This window comes from Mastigoproctus giganteus, chromosome 6 (assembly GCF_048544385.1).
Source record: "Mastigoproctus giganteus isolate SK-2022 chromosome 6, ASM4854438v1, whole genome shotgun sequence".
Taxonomy (NCBI): domain Eukaryota; kingdom Metazoa; phylum Arthropoda; class Arachnida; order Uropygi; family Thelyphonidae; genus Mastigoproctus; species Mastigoproctus giganteus.
Genome location: NC_143580.1, coordinates 176,705,304 through 176,725,702, shown reverse-complemented (window position 1 = coordinate 176,725,702; position 20,399 = coordinate 176,705,304). Strand labels below are relative to the sequence as shown.

Genomic DNA, 20,399 nt, shown 5'->3' with positions numbered 1-20,399 from the left:
GAATGGCAGGGAAAAATTTGTTAAGCGCTGGACGAAATATCGAGTTAGGTGGAGCGTATGTAGATAAATGATGCATCAAATTTTAGAAACGTTCTCTCTCTCTGATTTATCTCTATTCCTTCAAAAGTTATGCAACATAGGAGGAAACTTCGTTTCAGCCCACCCTCATAGCTTGGCTTTGATGACAATAAATCGGATGTTATTATTGAGTTATAGTGATTTTAATTAACAGAATCATGTTATAGCTCCGAAGAAACTCATTCTGAAGAAATAATGTTCTTGACACTTTTAGGACTCAGGTCAACTCCGCCTACCACTGTCCTGCCATCATCATGCCAGCAGCCACTCACCGTTCCGGATCTTCCAAACTTTTACCTTCCATTCTACAAATTAAAAAAAGTTCAAATTATGGTTATTTTAACGGCAATCGACTTGTTGCGTATATCCTATGTGTAGCTAAAGTGTGTTCACGCGCAGTTTTCGTGTTGTGCAAGCTGAAAAAACCTGAATAACTCAAGCAGAAGCGAACGCACTCCTCTACCTGAAATCGGCTAACTACAGTATCGACTAAAGAGCACTTCAGAAATTCATCCCGGTCATCGACGGGAATCGAACCCAAACCTCTGAGAATGCAAACGGCGTTGACGCATTGCCGGAAAATGTAAAGTCATTTTCTTAAGGCCTACGATCGGTATGGTACATCACCGAAAACGGCGATGCATCATGCCGACTAAGTTACCAAGTAGGACCTTTGCATTCTATAGAAAGAAAAAACTAATCAGATTCTTTATCGCGCTGGTTAGAAATGAATGGCTGTTGTATTGCACACTTTTATAACCCGCCGTATTTCCGTGTTTCAAAGCTTAAAATCGTATTCTGACGTTCGGAATTATTTTAAATTCCACGAGGACTTCAAATTTCATATAAAAATATATGCAATTACTCTTGTAAATTGGAAAAAAAAAAAAAAAAAAAAAAAACTTGCCTTACATTAACTTTTATATACTAGTTTATTGATGAATTCATCTCTTATAATCTTAAAATAAGAAAGTATTTTATAATGTTCATCTGGAAGATTCTGTAATCAGCAGCCATCTCTTTTACCATTTTCATATCACTCTCAGTTTTGTGTGGTAGGCTTTTGTATATTTTGTGTATTAAAGTAATAGAAGAACGTCCATAATAAATATTGAGAGATTAAAACGTTAAAAAATCCATTAACAAGCGGCATGAAAAACAAGTGTCCTTCAAGGTGTGAAAAATAAATACATTATAGCATTGTTCTGCGTGTTTTCGAAGCGATCAGGTTTCGTTTCTGTGGCTGTGAGTGAAATGAATGAATGGATCTCAGCCTAAATTCCTCAGTTTGTAACCTTGCCGGCGGAGTGAGCTCAAGGACGACAGAAGTCATAACCTGGGGCCAATTGTGTCATTGGCTCGAGCCCAAAGGAGCAAGAAGAAAATGTAATGGCGACATTTGAGGCGTTTAAATTGTGTCAGCTTTTAAACTGAGTCAAAGACTTGCCATTTCATTGATACTTCTTTGGATGTTTGGAGTATTTTAATTTAAATGCTTATTAGTTGTTTTACGTTACTCTGATTATTTTAATCAGAGAACCAAATCGAATTTCAGTGTGATGCTTATTTTACTCGGTTCTTTATATTTTCCAAGGTGTTTAAAAACGGTACGTAAAAGACGTGATCCCCTCCTCAGAGAAACTGCTCCGAATACTCTCACACGGACTGATAATTGTTATTCCCTTGTAAATCTACCCGCTTTGTATTTTCCAAAGTAATCAACTGATATAGGATTGCAGTAGTGAATTATTTTTATGTGCAAATGATAATGAAATAATATCCAACTTATGAATATCGTAATAGTAGGGCGGGTACTTAAACTGTAAAAATATTTCACTTTACAGCGTATTTTTTTATAGTTTTGGAATACTGTATTAACAGGTAATTATTTGGAAACGGTTATAAACGAAGTATATGTTACAGTTTGGTGAGCAGAAACACCGAATATTATCTAAAGAAATAAAAGCAGTTAGCTTTTCGTATCTATTACTGATTTTTTTATTACTGAAATCAATAATTAAACTTTTGTTATTACTGATTTGTGATTACTTTGTATTTATAATAACCAATGTAAAGATTAAATATTACGTAATACACTTGTATTCGTGAGTCAACAGAACAAAGCGACGTGCCACTCTAAAACTAGTTTTCATTGCTTACATATAGCAAATAACCTACGCATAATTATAGTGACGCTTTGGAACTCTTTTCTCTTCTCTGCCCGAGGATGACTGAATGTACCAGAGCAAAGTAGACTGCAGTTTCTGTTTTCCCGTGCTTTTGCTAGTGTAGATAAGTAATTTATTTAAAAAGATTTCTGGTATGCGGCGATAAACTTGAAATTAAATAATTAGGCAGATTATTTAATTTCTCTACCTGCTTTAAATATCGTGGAAAATCAATATTCAAATAATACAGATATGCATATTATACTTTGTATATTATGCGACATTTTGTTGGATATGCAGCCACTTGTTTTTGCAGGGATCTCTTTATTGTTTTATTTTTACTTTTCTCTATAATCCACTAATTTCATAGTTTATATATATATATTGGTACTACCAATTGAAATCACCAGCGGAAACAACTGAAATATAAATAACTACTTCTTCACTTTTTTCATTAATAAGCAGTCTCAAATTAATGAAAATTCGATGCATCATCTATGTAAACTATGATGCGAGTACAAACTGTTATGTATATTAGTCTGGGAAAAATTCCATAGTGGTTGAGACAAATTACACCGAAAACAAAACATTTGTTCTCATTGATAATTATGACAGATTGCATATCAACAGATTTATTCAAAACAATAGATGTAAAACAACAGATAAATGAAAGCAAAAATGATGTATGTTCACAATGATGTTCATTATAGAGAAGGATAGATAAACTAGCATACATATTTAAAAATAGAACACATTGACATGACATGACAAGATTATAAGATGTTGTGTATACTTAAATGTGAATCAAAACGAATGGCATTTATCAAAATCACTGTGATTAGTAAAGCTACAAATGAGAAAATAAATTTTTATCTGCAAAAATGAGGAGTCGTGTGTGTGTGCGTGTGTGTGGCGCATATTCTATGATCGATTTGCCTATTTAGAACAAAAAACCCGAACTTCCGGAGAATACCTTCAGCCCACGAGTTAGAAAGGCCTTAAGAAAATTAATTTACATTTTGCGGCAATGCGTCAACGCCGTTTGCATTCTCAGAGGTTTGGGTTCGATTCCCGTCGATGACCGGAGGAATTTCTGAAGTGCTCTTTAGTCGATACTGTAGTTAGCCGATTTCAGGTAGAGGAGTGCGTTCGCTTCTGCTTGAGTTATTCAGGGTTTTTCAGCCTGCACAACACGAAAACTGCGCGTGAACACACTTTAGCTACACATAGGATATACGCAACAAGTCGATTGCCGTTAAAATAACCATAATTTGAGCTTTTTTTAATTTGTAGAATGGAAGGTAAAAGTTTGGAAGATCCGGAACGGTGAGTGGCTGCTGGTATGATGATGGCAGGACAGTGGTAGGCGGAGTTGACCTGAGTCCTAAAAGTGTCAAGAACAGTATTTCTTCAGAATGAGTTTCTTCGGAGCTATAACATGATTCTGTTAATTAAAAGCATTATAACTCAATAATAACATCCGATTTATTGTCATCAAAGCTAAGCTATGAGGGTGTGCGAAACGAAGGGCCTCCTATTTTTGCGTAACTTTTGAAAGAATAGAGATAAATCAGAGAAAGAGACAGCGTTTCTATAATTTGATGCATCATTTTTATATATATAATTACATGTAAAGATTTTTGAAAACTTTATCCTGTATTGTTTTACTTTTATATTTATTGCATTGAGATTTTTTAATGACTTCCTCTGTATGTAACAATATTCAGTTTTACGAGTCTTTCTTTTTGTAGCGATTTTTGTAAACACCATATTATTTATTAATTGATGTTAATAGTTGAGAAGAAGCACGTGCACTACACAGCCATCTATCAACAAAATGACCGCTTTATTGCCAAAAAAGTGGGACAACATAGGAGGAGAGACAGCTAGGATTCTGTGTGTGTGTGTGTGTGTGTGTGTGTGTGTGTGTGTGTGTGTGTGTGTGTGTGTGTGTGTGTGTGTGTGTGTGTGTGTGTGTGTGTGTGTGTGTGTGTGTGTGTTCAACGATCACAAGAATGAAAATTTTAAGAAAACTACACAGAAGGCTTCAATATAAAGAATGAGCCTATCATCTCTTTTCAGATTAATCAAAATTCAGTCTAAACCATTCTAGCGTCAAAAAAATTAACCGCTGCCGGCGGTAGTCTGGTGGTTTGGAGAGGTATTACGATGAACTGCAAAACTGATCGCATTTCTGAGGGAGAAGCCTTCACTGCTCAAAAGTACAAAAACCGGATCATTGAGCGGGAGACTTTTCATAGGTATCGTGGACGATAATACTGTACTTACAGGATTTAGGCGGTGGGCGAATTCCTTCAAAGTAAGAACAGAGTGTTCTTTGAATAGAGCAGACAACATAATCTCCAGAACTACATTCGATTGAGCATATTTAAAATACTTTATGATGAACTGGAGCGTGTCAACCTTCTCTCAGAACTCGTCAAGAGTTGAGATCATGGTTTTCAGATGTGATCGCTCCATATAAAATGTCTGAGTTATGGAAGACAGACTCCTCAGTTTTGAGTAAAACAAAAAAGAATATTTCTTTTCGAAAATGTAACTGAATCTTATAATAGCACTCTTCCACAAAACACTTGATGGAATTCCATAAATATATTTTTTATATCTCAGATTTTACAATTGCAACTTAACTTTAGGACATCAATGTATAATCTCCAAGCGATCTCTAATGGGAAGCGCCAAAGATAACAATGGAAAGATTTGATACAGAAGATAAATGAGAATAAATCATTACACGGAAGAGGAGGACTAATTGGTCCCTTTAAATAATTCTGAATCCCGGCTAACAAGCATGTCTTATGTAATATGCTTGTTAGCCGATGAAGAAAGCTCAAGTAAAAAAAAAAAAAAAAAAAAAAAAGTCGTAACAGAACTGTAATTGTAAGTTGGAATAGCCAGAGAGTTTCTGCTTATCTTATCGAGTACAAAGACAATAATATGCCACTAAACATAAGTGCGTCACCGCCATGCGTATTGTTTTGCATGGTAAAACTTGAAGTTTTAATTTGGTTGAGCTAATTAAAATAATCTGGGTCACATAAAAGGACTGATAATCATTTAAATTAAAAATACTCCAAAAAATGCCAAATGATGATAAAATTCTGACACAAGTTAAAGGCTGCTAGCATAGCCTTTTATGTTTTGTTCCTTCTCTTTTGAGTTCGAACTAGCGATATAGCTTGCCTCAGGTTTATTCTCTCTATTTCAGATTGTTTAAATGAATATAAAATGAAAATAACTAAGAATTTCACTTATCAGGGGCGAAACTTGAACTCCAGTCCCATTGGTAATTTAGCATCGATATGCACTAAGTCACGGAAAACTGTTATTATGGTAAAGCAGGTCTCATAAGAAATTGTTAAATAGGCGCTTAAGGACGAGGTTCATGTATAAGCTATATTTCACTTAATGATCCAATGATAACACTGGTCTGATGCGATGTCATTAAAATAACTCATTACTAGTAAAGATTTTTTTTTTTTTTTGGTAGTTGTTGGCGCATCGGCTTCTGTGGCCATAATGCACCTCCCAAGGTTTTTGCAGTATTTTGATCCAAGCCCGAGGCGGGATTCGAACCCGCGACCTTTGGGTTGCTAGGTAGGTAGATAGTAAAGATAAACTTTGATATCTGACCTGCTAAAGTCGGACATCCTCCATAACAGGAAACCTTTTCGGTTTATTATTCTTAAATGGAGAACCACTTTGGACAAATAAACGTGGCATTTTCTAATTGATATGTGCTGTTTTCATAACTCGTCCAAAATTCATGTCACTCAAGCATCACATTATGTACCAATGAAGAATTGTCCTTGGTTGGATGAATCGCCTTCATTAAAAAGTGCCACAAAAACATTTTCCACACCAAAGAAGCGCCGTTAATGATGACCATGGTGCACGCTGTATCCATTTACTTTAAGATAATACTGATAATGTTATTTATCAACCTTCAAGTGATTATTATCGCTGTCGATCCAAACCGTGTGGAAAAGGCGTGGATTCTTATCCCATCATTCTTATCCCATCTCGATGGGAGAAACTTTTATAGTATTATTTTATTTTTATTTTATTTATTTATTTTCTCTCTATACCGTAGCCAAGTCAGCCGATCTCGGTGAGGACTGCCTGGCTCTTTCCTCCTGAAAACTGTTTCTTTTTTGTTCTTTTTCCCTTTTTTTTTTTTTAAATCTGCAAAACAGGCAAACCGACCAAAGAAAGCACAGAATTTAAAGACACAATATACTTATGCCTCGTGGCCTCAGCTGTTTCTGCGCAAATTCTAAAAACCAACCATACACGAATTATACTGTATTCATTTGAAGTTTCTCCACAGCCGCATGTGTCTGTAGTGTGAAATGGTATTCGCCAGACACCATCTCACGTTTCCACTATTCCAAAGAGCGCTGTCACAATTTATAATACCACAGTATCTTTTTTGCTCAAAATGCAGTAAAAACGTGTACAGCCGTCGTCCTCAGTCCCTGGTGCTTGTTATGGGAATACCAGAATGTACAAGTTGTGCGTGGGCAGGGCCGAAGGTGTTCCCTATCGATTTTTGTTTGCATCGTGGAAAGTAAGTCATCGTTTTCGTTCGATGACTTCTTCCGGCCTGCTTCATGCTTCTCCCTATTGTTTTGTCCAGTAACCAGTCACTGATGCAAATTCTTCACAGGGTCTGCCCAGATAAATAAGTTACCCTTGTTGCTGCTCTTAGAGATATTACCATTGCACTGACGCCGACAATCATGCATCTCGTGAGCTGGCTGAAATTGTCTGCTTTCATCGTAGTAAGGTATTAATGGTGTCGCAGAGGTTACTGCTGTTCTTACAGGTAATCCCATTTCCATACATTAATATTAACAATTTTTCTTATATTCGATAGGAGGCACTTGCATATTGGTCTAATATTTCAGTAGGGCAGTGTATATGATATGTTTGCATATGTACAGGATTCGTATTTCCCTACAGTCTTTCATTGCTTGCTGCAGACTTCTGAATGTCTGCAGAGTAAGTTGTTCAGTTTGCGAAAAATGAAAAGACTCGTTTTGAGAGTAAGCTTATTTCAAAAAAAAAAAAAAAAAAAGACGTTGCGATGAGCCACCGGCGAAATATCTTGTTATTATTCTTTTTATGGCCTCGCTGTTTTTCCTTGACGTTGCAACGACAAGGATCAATAAGACACTCTTCAGTAGTGTGTACGGCAGCTGTGGTCGAAATCGATCGCTCTGAATGTTTTTTTTATTTTATTTATCATACATGTAATTTACACACAACATTGTTGCTGCTGTTTGGTTTTGTGCCAAAGCAACTAAGGCTCTAAGGAGTCAATACATTGTGTCTGTAAACTGCGTGTATTCTATACTTGATCTCTCTAGATGCTCGCCTGAGACAGACTGACTCCGAATGAAAAGGGTCCATAAATATTTTCCTCCCATCAAAACAGGATCGAACTCAGGTCTTTTTCTGTACGGTGCGACAGGACAACGATAGTAACCCCGCTAGGGTACGGGGTTACTATCGTTGCGAAGTCCCTGTGGACTGGAGATGTGCGAATGTATCCCCAGTTCATAAACATGGGTAAAAAGGTGACGTGAGTAATTACAGACCTGTCAGCTTAACATCTGTCCAGAGAAAATAATGGAGCACTGGTTAAAGAAGTAATGCAGAACCATCTGGACAGGAATGCAATTACACTGCAGTCAGCATGGATCTCTCAAGGTTCGGTCATGTCTAACCAATCTGATAGGCTATTACAATGCAGTGACCAAGGAACTGGATGCAAAAAAACAATTTTGATATCATATACTTGGATTATAGAAAGGCTTTTGATACTGTTGCACATAAAAGACTATGAATAAACTGGAGCAATGTGGCATTAAGAGAATGTTACTACTGTGGATAAAGGGATGGTTAAGTGGAAGAAGAAGAAGACAGAAAATGGTTATCAATGGGCACTGCTCTTCGTAGACTAATGTTATCAGTGGAGTTCCCCAGGGTTCAGCGCTGGGCCCATTATTGTTTTCAATATTTATTAATGATATTGATGGAGATATATCAGGCTTAATGTCAAAGTTCGCAGATGATACAAAGGTTGGCAGGGTAGTAAACGATAGTAATGTTGGTATGGTACTGCAAAAAGATTTTTAAAAAAATTAGGTCGATGGGCTGAGAAATGGCAGTTGAAGTTTGACATTGACGAATGCAAGGTATTGCATATTGGTAGCAGTAATCTCAGAGTAACTTATCAACTGTGTGAAACTGCACTCAGGGTAGAAGAAAATGAAAAAGACCTGGGGTTAATTGTACAATCAGATATGAAATTCTCTGAACAGTACAGATGTGCTGCCAGGACAGCTCAAACTTTGCTAGTAAGTATAAGGTATTATCCCTTCGTACACGGCCATGGTCAGGCCGCAACTAGAGTATAGTATACAGATCTGGTGGCCTCAATTTAGGAAGGATGTAGATCTGCTGGAACAGGTGCAGAGAAGGGCAACCAGATTGGTGAAGGGAACAAAAGGATGCTCTTACCTAGAAAGGTTTCATTTCTGCAAATTCAAGCGTCTGAAAACTAGGCACCTGCGGGGTGATCTGATTGAGATGTTTAAGGCTTTGAATAGCTTGAGTAAGCTAAATGTGAATGCCATTCTTCCTCTTTCTGGGAATACACACATGAGGGGGCATAAATTTTAGTTGAGGAAGGATGGTTGAAGGATATATGTGCGGAAGTTTGCCTTCAGTCAGCGAGTGGCTGATTGTTGGAACAGGCTTCATTTGTTGTTGTGGAAGTGGATAGTTTTAATAAATTCAAGGAAGAACTAGAAAAATTCTGGTGTGTGTGTGTGTGTGTGTGTGTGTGTGTGTGTGTGTGTGTGTGTGTGTGTGTGTGTGTGTGTGTGTGTGTGTGTGTGTGTGTGTGTGTGTGTGTGTGTGTGTGTGTGTGTGTGTGTGTGTCGCGAATACAATTATTCGGTTTCAGAGGAGGCGGTACAGGCTTATTCCTTGTGTGATAGATATGCTGGGTTTTTCATCTCGTAAACATGAAAACGGAGTCATAAACACCACTTCCATCGAATGAAATTAAGGATGGCAGTGGCTACATTTACTTTAATTACGGCATTACACGGCCTGTTCTCCTCCGTTAGAGGGGAGGAATGAAACGACCAGTTAGAACAGAAAAAAAGATGATGATGAGGTGATCCACAAGCCATATCGTACATCTTGAAAGTATTAGATTTAGATTTGAATGCTAGTTCAAATCAAATAAAAGAATTTTCCGTAGAGATGAAATTCAATTCAACAGATGACCAGAATAATCATAATTAATTTCCGTATCCATGTCATTCGGATGAATACTCCTTGTTTAAATTTGACTTTAATATTATGTTGTTGTTGTAGGGTTTTTAGGAGCATCGGCGACTAAGGCCATATTGCTCCATGTATATTGTCCGTAAATTGCGTGTGTGTTCTGAGGTTGATTTTCTGTTTATTGGACAAAAAACTCGAGTTTCCCTGAGGAAAAACCATGTTACCCTCCCCTGAGACCGACTAACTCAGCCGCGTTGTGAAAAGGCCCATAAAAATTCCTTCCGTCATCGACGGGACTCGAACTGAAGTCATATCCACTCATTATGGGGAGGAAGGTGGTCCTACCAACTGTATAAATAATATAATTAATGTAATCAATACTTAATTTAGGATTATAACTAATGATTCTTGTTGTTTTAATAGCCGATGATTCCATCATAGATGATGTGTCTGATATTTTGGGAGCAAAATCACAATTCAGTAAAACAGTTAAATGCGACCAGAATAAGCGTAAACAGCCGTAGAGAAACGTGGACTAATTTTCTACGTAGTTTTCAAGTAAGCTCTGTCGAATGTGCTTCTAAAATCTTTAATTGTAGTTATTGCAGTAAATTAATTATAATATTAGTAGTTTCTGAATGAATAATATTTTCTTCTCTTAAAGAGAGACTTTGTATCAATCGCACGTTATTTCTAAAATATTCGTGTACGATTAGGTCAGGTGTTGCGAAAACGTGTACTCTGTAAAAATTCCGGCCTTTCACTTCAGTAATGAACCTTACACACCTAGTGTTTGACATATCGATACACATTTCCTGTAAGTTTTATAAGAAGAGCAATGGGGTATTAATCGAATTTTCTATAAATACCGCAGAGAAAAGGAGACTGAAGAGGAAAAATTATGCAAAGTACTCATCATTACGCGAAGTACCATCCCCACTGCGTGGAGGTGGACCACCCTATCTAGTATTGCACTGGACATCACTGAATTGTATGACTGTTATAATACACTGAATTCAATGTAGGTGGCGCAGTAAGAATTGTTTTCCCCCAGGCACTCAATTAGCTAGGTATTACCCTATATTAAGCCTCCGTAGCCGAGTGGTCAGAGCGGGAGTGCAGTAGCACGTGCTCTTTGAGTAGACTGGGGTTCAAGCCCCTAACTACTAAATACGGTCGATCTACTAACCCGCACTGGATTAGCGTGGCAGATTATGGTCCATTTCCCACAACAAGAATCGTTGAGATGGCTTCCATCCTGCAGTGGATTGATAATGGCTGCAGTTTACCTTTTTTTTTTTTTTTTTTTTATCTGATATTAAATTTAGAAATCACGACATGTGATAATTTCACCAATGTGGTGACGATGGAAACCAGCTGATGGCTATAGTTTATATTTTTACCACATATATGTACATCAGTTTACAGTCTTGCAAAACTGGAAATGAGTCGCTATCCACTGTAGCAATTCTGTAATTCTGTCTGGTCATTAGAACTTTCCAGCTGGTTACAAAGATCACTTTAAGTCTTAAAGATACCAAACTACATTCTTCAAAGCATGGTTTGTAGTCCACAGTTTCTGTATTTATGAAAATAAAAGCAGGGCTTAATTTGATCCATTATTTTCAGCATTTCAACCTGTAATGAGCGTTTGTATTAGGTGATACGCTTGTAATGTGCGTTTGTCTCACAAAACAAAGAGAAAGCAAGAACGTTTTTTTTAAACTATGTAGAGGAAAGAAACAAAGAGTAAAGTTTTATGGTAATTCAAAACAAGAAAGATTACCGAAACCTATAGAAATAATGTGGATGCAATATGACAGAATCTGCAGAACGATAGAATACCAAACATTTCTTTCTTTCTTCCCGAAACTTGGCAAGACATCAAATACAGCAGAGAGTCCTAAACAGTCTCCTTCTTTCATGGTGCTGTGAGTAAACCGTTGAGCATGACTAGTTTCTGGTGCTTATGCTTCTGATTCATGTCATGCTTCCGATCATATATAGAACACTGAGACGGAGCAACCAACAGAGAAAAGAAAATAGTTTCAGCTCAAGGACTGTATACAAGGAGTCAAACTTCACAAGTTGTTACTGTTAGCACGAGACCTTTTCTAGAAAGAAAATTTTATTTTTGTAATCGCAGAACCTGAAAAGATATGTTTCCTACTCATTCATATAAAATAAATAAATTAATTAATTTTCTGTTTATACTCCGGGACGGCCACGTGGTCAGAGGAGTTCACAAGATAAAGAGAATACAAGAAACAGCACCGTATTTAGACAAAAGTACGCGATGTGGTCGTTGGCTGTTGTAGCCCATTCGCGACAAAGTGCGACTAGTGGTCCGTTGCGATATTTTGTTCTGCGCACCAAGGTTGTATTCTGATGTGATGTGCGACATTGCGGCCCGTCTGTTTGTTTGCACAATTCCAGCCATCCTCCTCTGACCTCCCTCATCAACAAGGGATTTTCTTCCACAGCAGTGCCGTTGAGAGGCTGTTTTCTGTTCGTTGCACCATTCTCGATACACCCTTGAAACTGCGGTGCGTGAAAAGTTCAGGAGAACGCCGTTTCAGAGATGCTTTGTCCAGCACGTCTTGCACCTACTACCATGCCACGTTCGAAGTCCGTTAGATCACTCCTTTTCCCCATTCTTGCTATGGTTTGTACGCTTAACTGATACTAGAAAGGTTGTTCTGCTGCATTTATATCCACAACTGTGGTCATGTGACTTGCAACGTTGCGGGACAGAGCATTTGTGTGCACAGCAGGGGCGTACCTAACAAAGTGACAGCATATATCCTTAGTAAAGTGGCGCCGAAAAATCTTTCTCCCCGGAGCGTTGAAATACCTTGGTCCGGGTCTGCTAGCATTTTTCTGACCCATATATCACTGTCTCGATAGCATCAGCAAATATTCTTGAACCCTTTCTATTCAAGTGTATCCCATCCCTGTAAAAACAGTCTCTCCTGTTAACCAGCACAGTACCACGGTGAGAAAAATTCTACCCCATGAGCCTTGCACAGTCTCTACAGGGCCGGAATTATTGACAAGACTCTCAACGTATACTCCCTCCTATCGTGTTTGTGCAGAATTGCAGACACTTTCAAATTCAATCGTAACTCGTAATTTTTTTCCAACATTTCCATGTGAGTTATTCCAGATTTTTCTGCCCACACAACCGTGAACACATCCTTCTAGAGAAATTAGTATCAGTATTAATAGGGGCAAATGATGCAGGAAAGCAAGCTTATACAGAATCGGCTAAATTAAAAAAATTCCCATTTCACCTATCATCCCTTCAAATAGTTTATCTAGTTCTTCCTTGAATTTATTCAAACTATCCACTTCCACGACAGTGGATGGAAGCTTGTTCTGGGAACCAAGCATCCGTTCGCTGAAGGCAAACTCCCGCACATCTATTCTGCAACCAATCTTGGTCAATTTGAATTTATGCTTCCCTCATGTGCATAGTCTGAGTAAGAGGAAGAATCATCGGCACTGAGTTTGCTCAAGCCATTCTAGGCCTTAAATACCACAATCAGATCACCTCGCAGGTGTCTAGTCTCTAGACGCTGCAATTCGCAGAACTGAAGTTTTACTTGGTAAGAGCACGCTTTAGTTCCCCTCACCAATCTTGTTGCCCTTTTCTGTATCCGTTCCAGCAGCTCTTCATCCTTCCTCAAATGAGGCCTCCAGACCTATATGCTCAAGATGTGGCCTGGCCATTGCCTTATAAAATGGGATAATCGCCTCCTTATCCCTGCTAGCAAAATTCCTGTATATCATTGACAAAACCCCATGAGTTGTCCTGACGGCCTGTCTGCACTGCTCAGAGAACTTTATATCAGATTGCACAATTACTCCCCCAATTGCTAGCAAAATTCCTGTATATCATTGACAAAACCCCATGAGTTGTCCTGACGGCCTGTCTGCACTGCTCAGAGAACTTTATATCAGATTGCACAATTACTCCCCCTCCCCCAGTTCCTATTCATTATCCTGAGTGTTGTATTACACAGTTATTCTGAGATTAATGCTACCCGTATACAGTACCCTGAATTTGTCAATTAAGCTTCAATTGCCATTTCTCAGCTCATCTGCCTAATTTTATTTTTCTAGATCTTACTGCAGCAGCATACCTTCATTACTGTCATTAACCACCCTGCCAACCTTTGTATCATCTGAAAACTTAGACATGAAGCCAGATGTGGGTATCCACATCGAAATCAATAATATACAGAAAACAACAATGGTCCCCCAACACCGAACCCTGTGAAACTCCACTAATAATACTAGTCCATGAGGCATAGCAGTAACTTTCTCTAAATGCAAGCTGCTCCAGTTTGTACAGTAGTCTTTTATGTGCAACAGTATCAAAAGCTTTTCTGAAATCCAAGAATATGATATCAAAATGATTTTTTGAATCCAGTTCCTTTGTCACCGTGTTATAGTATCCAATAAAATTGGTCAGATAAGATCTGCACTTAACAAACACATACTGTAATGATTGTTGTTATTGGATTTTAGAAGCATCTGCAACTAAGGCCATGTTGCTCCGTATACATTGTCTGTAAATTGCGTGTGTTCTAAGGTCGATTTTCTGTTTGCTGGACGAAAAACCCGAGTTTAGGGGAGAAAAACCATGTTACCTCGCCTGAGACCGACTAACTCAGCCACATTGTGAAAAAGACCCATATAAATTCCTGCCGACACCGACGGGATTCGAACTCAGGTCTATTCGTCTTTTCCACCCGGTGTGGGGAGGACGGCAATCCTACCAACTGTGCTACCCATGAGGGCATCCATACGGTGACATGTGAAATAATACACTTATACAGATTAAAGTTACGTTAGACGTTAACATAATAATAATAATTATTAAATGTGTTGTCAGTTTAGTAATGTTAAATATCAATTTTAACTTTTAACGTTAATGCAATATAATTTAAAGTTTACGTTAATATTTAATTTAAATTTCACGTTAAATATTTTCATTAAACATTGTTAAATACTGTCCTTCTATCCGTAACGACGCTGGAAATCGAGTAAATACGAACTTTTGACTATGACGAATGCTTTAAACCGCAGCAATACATTTTTTTTTTTCCCCCGAAATACCTTATTCAATTGTAACCGTTGTTCAGTAGGGAACATTTAGCAGACTTTTTTATTAGCATTAGCAGGGCACATGATGCAAGAAAGCAAGCTTATATGGCATAAGCCAACAAAAAAAAAAAAAAAAAAAAAACACAGCCCCTTCTAGTATGAGGATAAATGGGCTTGTTGTACTGGAATCCATAGGATGATAAATGATTAGGTGTTACCAGTAAAATAATATCTTTAATACAAATAGATACTGAATATCTTTAATTATAAATAGATACTGTAGCTTAATGATTGAATGACCTACCTCGTGCCCTCGCACGCACAACTGTGTCCGTTAGAATAATTTTATCTCTATAGTTTCCATTTCTGTTGAAGAAGAGACAGGATTTGTCTCGATAGCTACAGTATCTATTAAAGATATTATTTTACTGGCTAACACCTAATCATTTAACAGTCCCTTCTCATTTCACCCATCGACTCGCTCCAAATGTTTGTCTAGTTCTGCCTTGAATCTGTTTAAGATATCAACTTCTGCAACGACAGATGGAAGTTTGTTCCAGCAATCAACCACCCGCTGACTAAAGGGAAACTTCCGCACATCTATCCTACAACCGTCTTTCCTCAATTTGAATTTATGCCCTCTCAGGCGATTATTCTGTGCAAGAGGAAGAATCACAACAGCTTTGGGCATGCTCAAACCATTCAAGGCTTTATACACCTCAATCAGATCACCTCGCAGGTGCCTAGTCTCCAGAAACTGTAATTTGCAAAACTTAAGCCTTTCTTCGTAAGAGCAACCCTTTGTTCCATTCACTAATCCTGTTGCCCTTCTCTGTACTCGTCCCAATAGCTATACATCCTTCTTAAAATGAGGCCTCCAGACCTGTATACAGTACTCAAGGTATGGCCTGACCATTGCCTTATACAAGGGGATAATCGCCTCCTTATCTCCGCTAGAAAAATTCCTGTATATCATTGATAAGATACCATGAGCTACTCTTGCAGACCGTCTACACTGCTCAGAAAACTTCATATCTGCCTGCACAATTACCCCTAGGTCCTTTCGCACAACTGTGTACGTTTGTTGTGAAATAAAAGTACGCCACTTTTAAAATTTTGTCTACACATAACTTTAATCAGTGAAATTTCGTTATGTAGTATATACTAAAGCAACCTTTGTCCACATATTATGCCGAATATAATACAAAAATATAATTAATATCGCAAATCATTAATGAAATCAAGGGCATTTCGAAATGTTGAGAGCCGTATGGCAAAGGTGATAATTTTATTTTAATATTAAAGTTTATAATACATTATAACAGTCATATGAACATTTTGTTATATATAAGATTATATTTAATTTGTTTTATAATCTTGAAAGAACTTCTTTTACAGATATGTTTATTTTTTGCTTTTCATGGTAAATGAATTTACTTTTATCAAACAGGAGTCTAAAAATATATGTAACTAGATATATTATTTTTCACAGGCAAAATTTTACACATATTTTTTCCCTAAACTTTTCCAGTTAGACTACAGGCCAATCCGGCCCTAGTAACACTTACAAAATGTAGATTTATTTTCGTGCCAACATTAAAACCAGGTCCTTCAACGAAAACAACTGTTTATGTTCTTTTTCAAGCGTTTTATATAAAATTCCCTACGAACTGACTGCTAACATTCAACTCATCTACTTTCGCTACACCACAAGGATTTTGAGAAGGCTAAACTTTGTTCCCTGATAGACATTATACATTGAAAGACATGCTAACTAAAAGTCGTTCATGCCAATTGCTATACTTTGAACTACTTTCAAAATCGCAGTAGCCTTTTCATAAGATATGGAGGATTCTGTAAAAGAAATCAACCACCTCATTTCCGTTTCCTGTAACCATTTTTTGTCATTTATTCCGTAAAGGCAGTGGAACTTTACTTTCGTCTTTATTCTCGTGAAATTTGGGACAAATTTACATTACTGCCTTAATTAAAGTATTTAAAAATTGAATTGCCTACATCGTTACACAACAAACTCGTAAAGAGTTAGAGGCGTAGCGTACAAGCAGCGAACCGGCGCAACGAATTGGGCCCTCCTGCCGAAGGGGCCCCCAAATGTCTCTGACACGTTTATATCGAAGCCAACAAAAGAACGCCGAAAAAATGCTGAATGCACTACTCCTCGCGCTTCCTGAGGTCCTGGTCTCTTTAAAACGTGTATTTTGTCCAATTATGGCGAATGGTTTACTGATAGTATATTTGGTATTCGAGTTCCTTCTACTCACATTCTCGGAAATTCATTGTGACCTTTTCCTGGACTACTACTTCCCCATTGAAAAGATACTTTTCTTCAAGACCATCAAGAGAGCGAAACAACGTTTCTTTTGGCAGCTTAAAAAAACAAGGTTCATGAATAACGGTGACTCAAAAATTAAAATTTTGGACTGGGGTTCCACAAGCGTTTGCTATGCTAATATACGGTACAGTGTATTCCAAATACTCTCTCTCTCTCTTCTCAGATATTAATTTAAAAATTGAAAAAAAAATATGTCAACTACAAATCCAATAAAAATAAGTACCTAATTAAAATTATCTAGTATCGTCCTACACCATTTACTAAATTTTTATTTCGCGAATTAGGGAATTAAAAAATCAAAAAAAAAAAAAAAATCACACATACGAAGAGCAGACAATTCGTTTTTTTTTTTTTTTTGGTTATTTGATTTTTTTAATTTTTTTATTTATATTTATTATTTATTTATCTATATTATATACAGTATATATTGTTGCCTGAATTGTGCTGCCCTAGGCGACAGCTTTTTTTGTCCAAAAAAAAAAAAAAATTTCAACTCACTAGAACATAGATAACAGTGGAGTAGCTACCAGGTTCGGCCATGCTCGGAACCAGGTCCCACCAAGAGCCCTAATACAAAGTAACAAAATCCCACAATTCATCATGACAGGGTCCATTGCTCCATTTTGCACTCGTTCCAACTGACATTACTAATACAGTTAGCGACTGAGAAATAATGAAATTTCAGGAGGCGGGGGGAAGTTCCTATCCTTTAACGCTCTCCCTCATCAGCCATAAAAATTCATAAAGATTTAATGGGATTTATTTTCGCTGCCCTATCTCTATTTTTTGTAGCAAAATGAACCAGTACAGTGCAGAAATGTAACGGAGTGCAGCGATGCTTGGAAGTCCCACATAGCATATACGTTGGTCTTCAATTACGAGGACTAAGCAAGCCCTTCATCAAGGTAATTTCATTCTTGGATATCGATAGGCCCGACGAAATGCCTAATGATAGAAACACTATTATTAATAATTTGCTAAAGCATCTCGAAATGTCTTCGCACTGTAGAAAGTTATGAAAATAATGAGTTATGAAGTGATTGTAATAAGCTCCTTCAAAGACATTACGTAGTTCTAAAAAGTATTCTCAGTTTAAACTATGGAGAAAATAAATTTATTTCTCAAAGATAGATGAAATATTTTCTAAAGAAAAAAAAATAATCCTAGACATTTTGAAGCTGATTACAAAACTCCTTATCCTATATTAATCCACATCTGCAAATGATAAGCGTAGTAATCAACTGAGAAATTGGGCCGAATTTATGCGTAGACAAATTGAAACTGGGAAGGGAGTTTTATCCCTTCCCAGTTTCAACTTGTCTAGGCATAAATGTTGCAATAATTAATATACCTTTTGAAAGGCGCGTATAATCGGTTGCTTTAGCACTGCAGCCATTATACTATATTTTAACTTTAAAAAAAATACCCCAAATTAGTGATTCGAGCTTTATTATCTGAAATATTTCTCCTGTTCTGTACATTTTTTTCATTTATGAATATATTTATATTTCATTTATGATTTATACTAATTTTAAAAATTATTTTATTATTTTTTCATTTAGTTAATTTATAATTATTTCCATTTATAAATGAACTAAATTTATAAAATAAAATGGGATTTCGGATTACACAACTTAATCTAAAGATAGAAATACATAAAAATCTGAGCTTATATTTATCACATTTTATTTATTTGTCTTTTTCTTTGCTGACGCATAACAGAAAGGAGAAATAAAATTTGTGTTAACAACATGAAAACTTCAGTTAACTAACCATTTACCATATTTCTGGAATGACTGTTTCATTGAAGTTTTGATACATTTAAGTAAATTCATAGCACATAGCTTGATAACATTTATAATGGCAAACTATACTGTATTTACATTTGTGCTGAAGACGTTTTGTGCTCAAGAACCAAAATAGCTGTCATTACTACCAAGTGAGGTCTGTTATATGACGGTAGGAAATATAAATTTAATACAGGTACAGTATTTAATTTCGTCAACAGCACTTAACCAGTAATTATATTAATTCTGTTTCATTTATAGCATAAAGATTCAAGTAAATATAATTTTTTTACTGATTACAAAAGATTAACCTCCGATATTTCTGAAAAATCAGTGAAACCAGATGCACAAGTATAACTGTTGCATTTTCAGTGCAACAGTTATTCCAAATAACTCAAAAAAAAAAAAAAAAAAAAAAAAAGTCGTTCTTTTGCTGGTCTAGAAAAAAATGTATAAGCTGTTATATTATGCGGACTAAAATCTAGTTTGACTAACAAAAATACTTATTTTACTGTTGTTTGCATGTGGCTTCGGAAGTAATTGGTTATTCAAGAAAATTCTTATTTGATTAAAGGAAAAAAATTACTTACCGGTCACGCAGGTGTGATCTTGAAGGAACTGCACCCTTTTGCTTCTGAGGTTTCTAATTATCTCAACTTCTTGTGGGGCTTCTATAGCAGAAAATATTGAGGCTCCTATCACCAGAAATAAAACATAAAACGCCGTAAGGACGATGAGACGTACGGTGCTTCTATTAAGCCCCATGTTCGATGTGCCTGATACAAGGCTTCTGATCGTTCAAGGAGAAAGCTTACGTCTGCTTCACACTTTTCTGCTTCTTTTTTTATTGAATTAAACCGCAAGTAGCAACAGCCGAAAACGCAAGTCTTTTAGACGGCTATAACAGAAATCCCGCTGCATAATGAGAGCGCACATACACAAACGCGCTAATAATCAATTGGCTTCTACTGGTGGTCCAACGGTTCTGCTGTAAGCGTATAAAAAGCACTGCTGTTTCAGCTTGGACATTATTACAGCACGGACACTATTTCTTAAGAAACTTATAAAGTTAAATTCATCAATGAAACCTGGAAGCGCATCTTATAACTCTATCTATCACTTGTCATCCTGTGCTAAAGATTATCAACTTGCAGCTGTTCCTTAGATGCAGTACTCCACAATCGGCGCATGCCTGTTTCCAGCTGCCACCTAACGGAAATTTGGAAAACGAGAGACAAATGCACATCGCTCTTTAGTGTAAGCAGCTCAATCCTTTTTACTCTGGAAAGATGGAGAGCAAATATATTCAAACTGTCAATGACTAAAGATGAATTGCTATTGTATTAAGATATTTTTATTAACTACGAAAAAAAAATATATTTTTCGCGTATTTAATGAAAACATCTTTAAAACCATAAAAGTTATTTTTATTCAGTAAATATTTTTAGTATTTATACAGTAATCGCCGCTAAAACTTTATATTCCCTAAGACAGTTCGAAGATATCGAGATGTGATTAAAATTTTCACGATCAGCCTAAAAAATTATTAAAATTATCATATCAAATACATAGGTT

The 20,399-nt window shown here is 36.7% G+C and overlaps 1 protein-coding gene across 1 annotated transcript in view; it reads right to left on the bottom strand.

The window, feature by feature from the left end:
- The window catches only part of LOC150084771 (potassium channel subfamily K member 1-like), a 313,713-nt gene extending 293,740 nt beyond the window's left edge, over positions 1-19,973 (bottom strand). The window contains exon 1 of the mRNA XM_090375524.1: positions 19,415-19,973. Coding sequence (XP_090231650.1) covers positions 19,415-19,589 — 175 coding nt within the window. The 5' untranslated portion in view covers positions 19,590-19,973. The remainder of the gene's footprint in view (positions 1-19,414) is intronic.
- Positions 19,974-20,399: the final 426 nt, after the last annotated feature.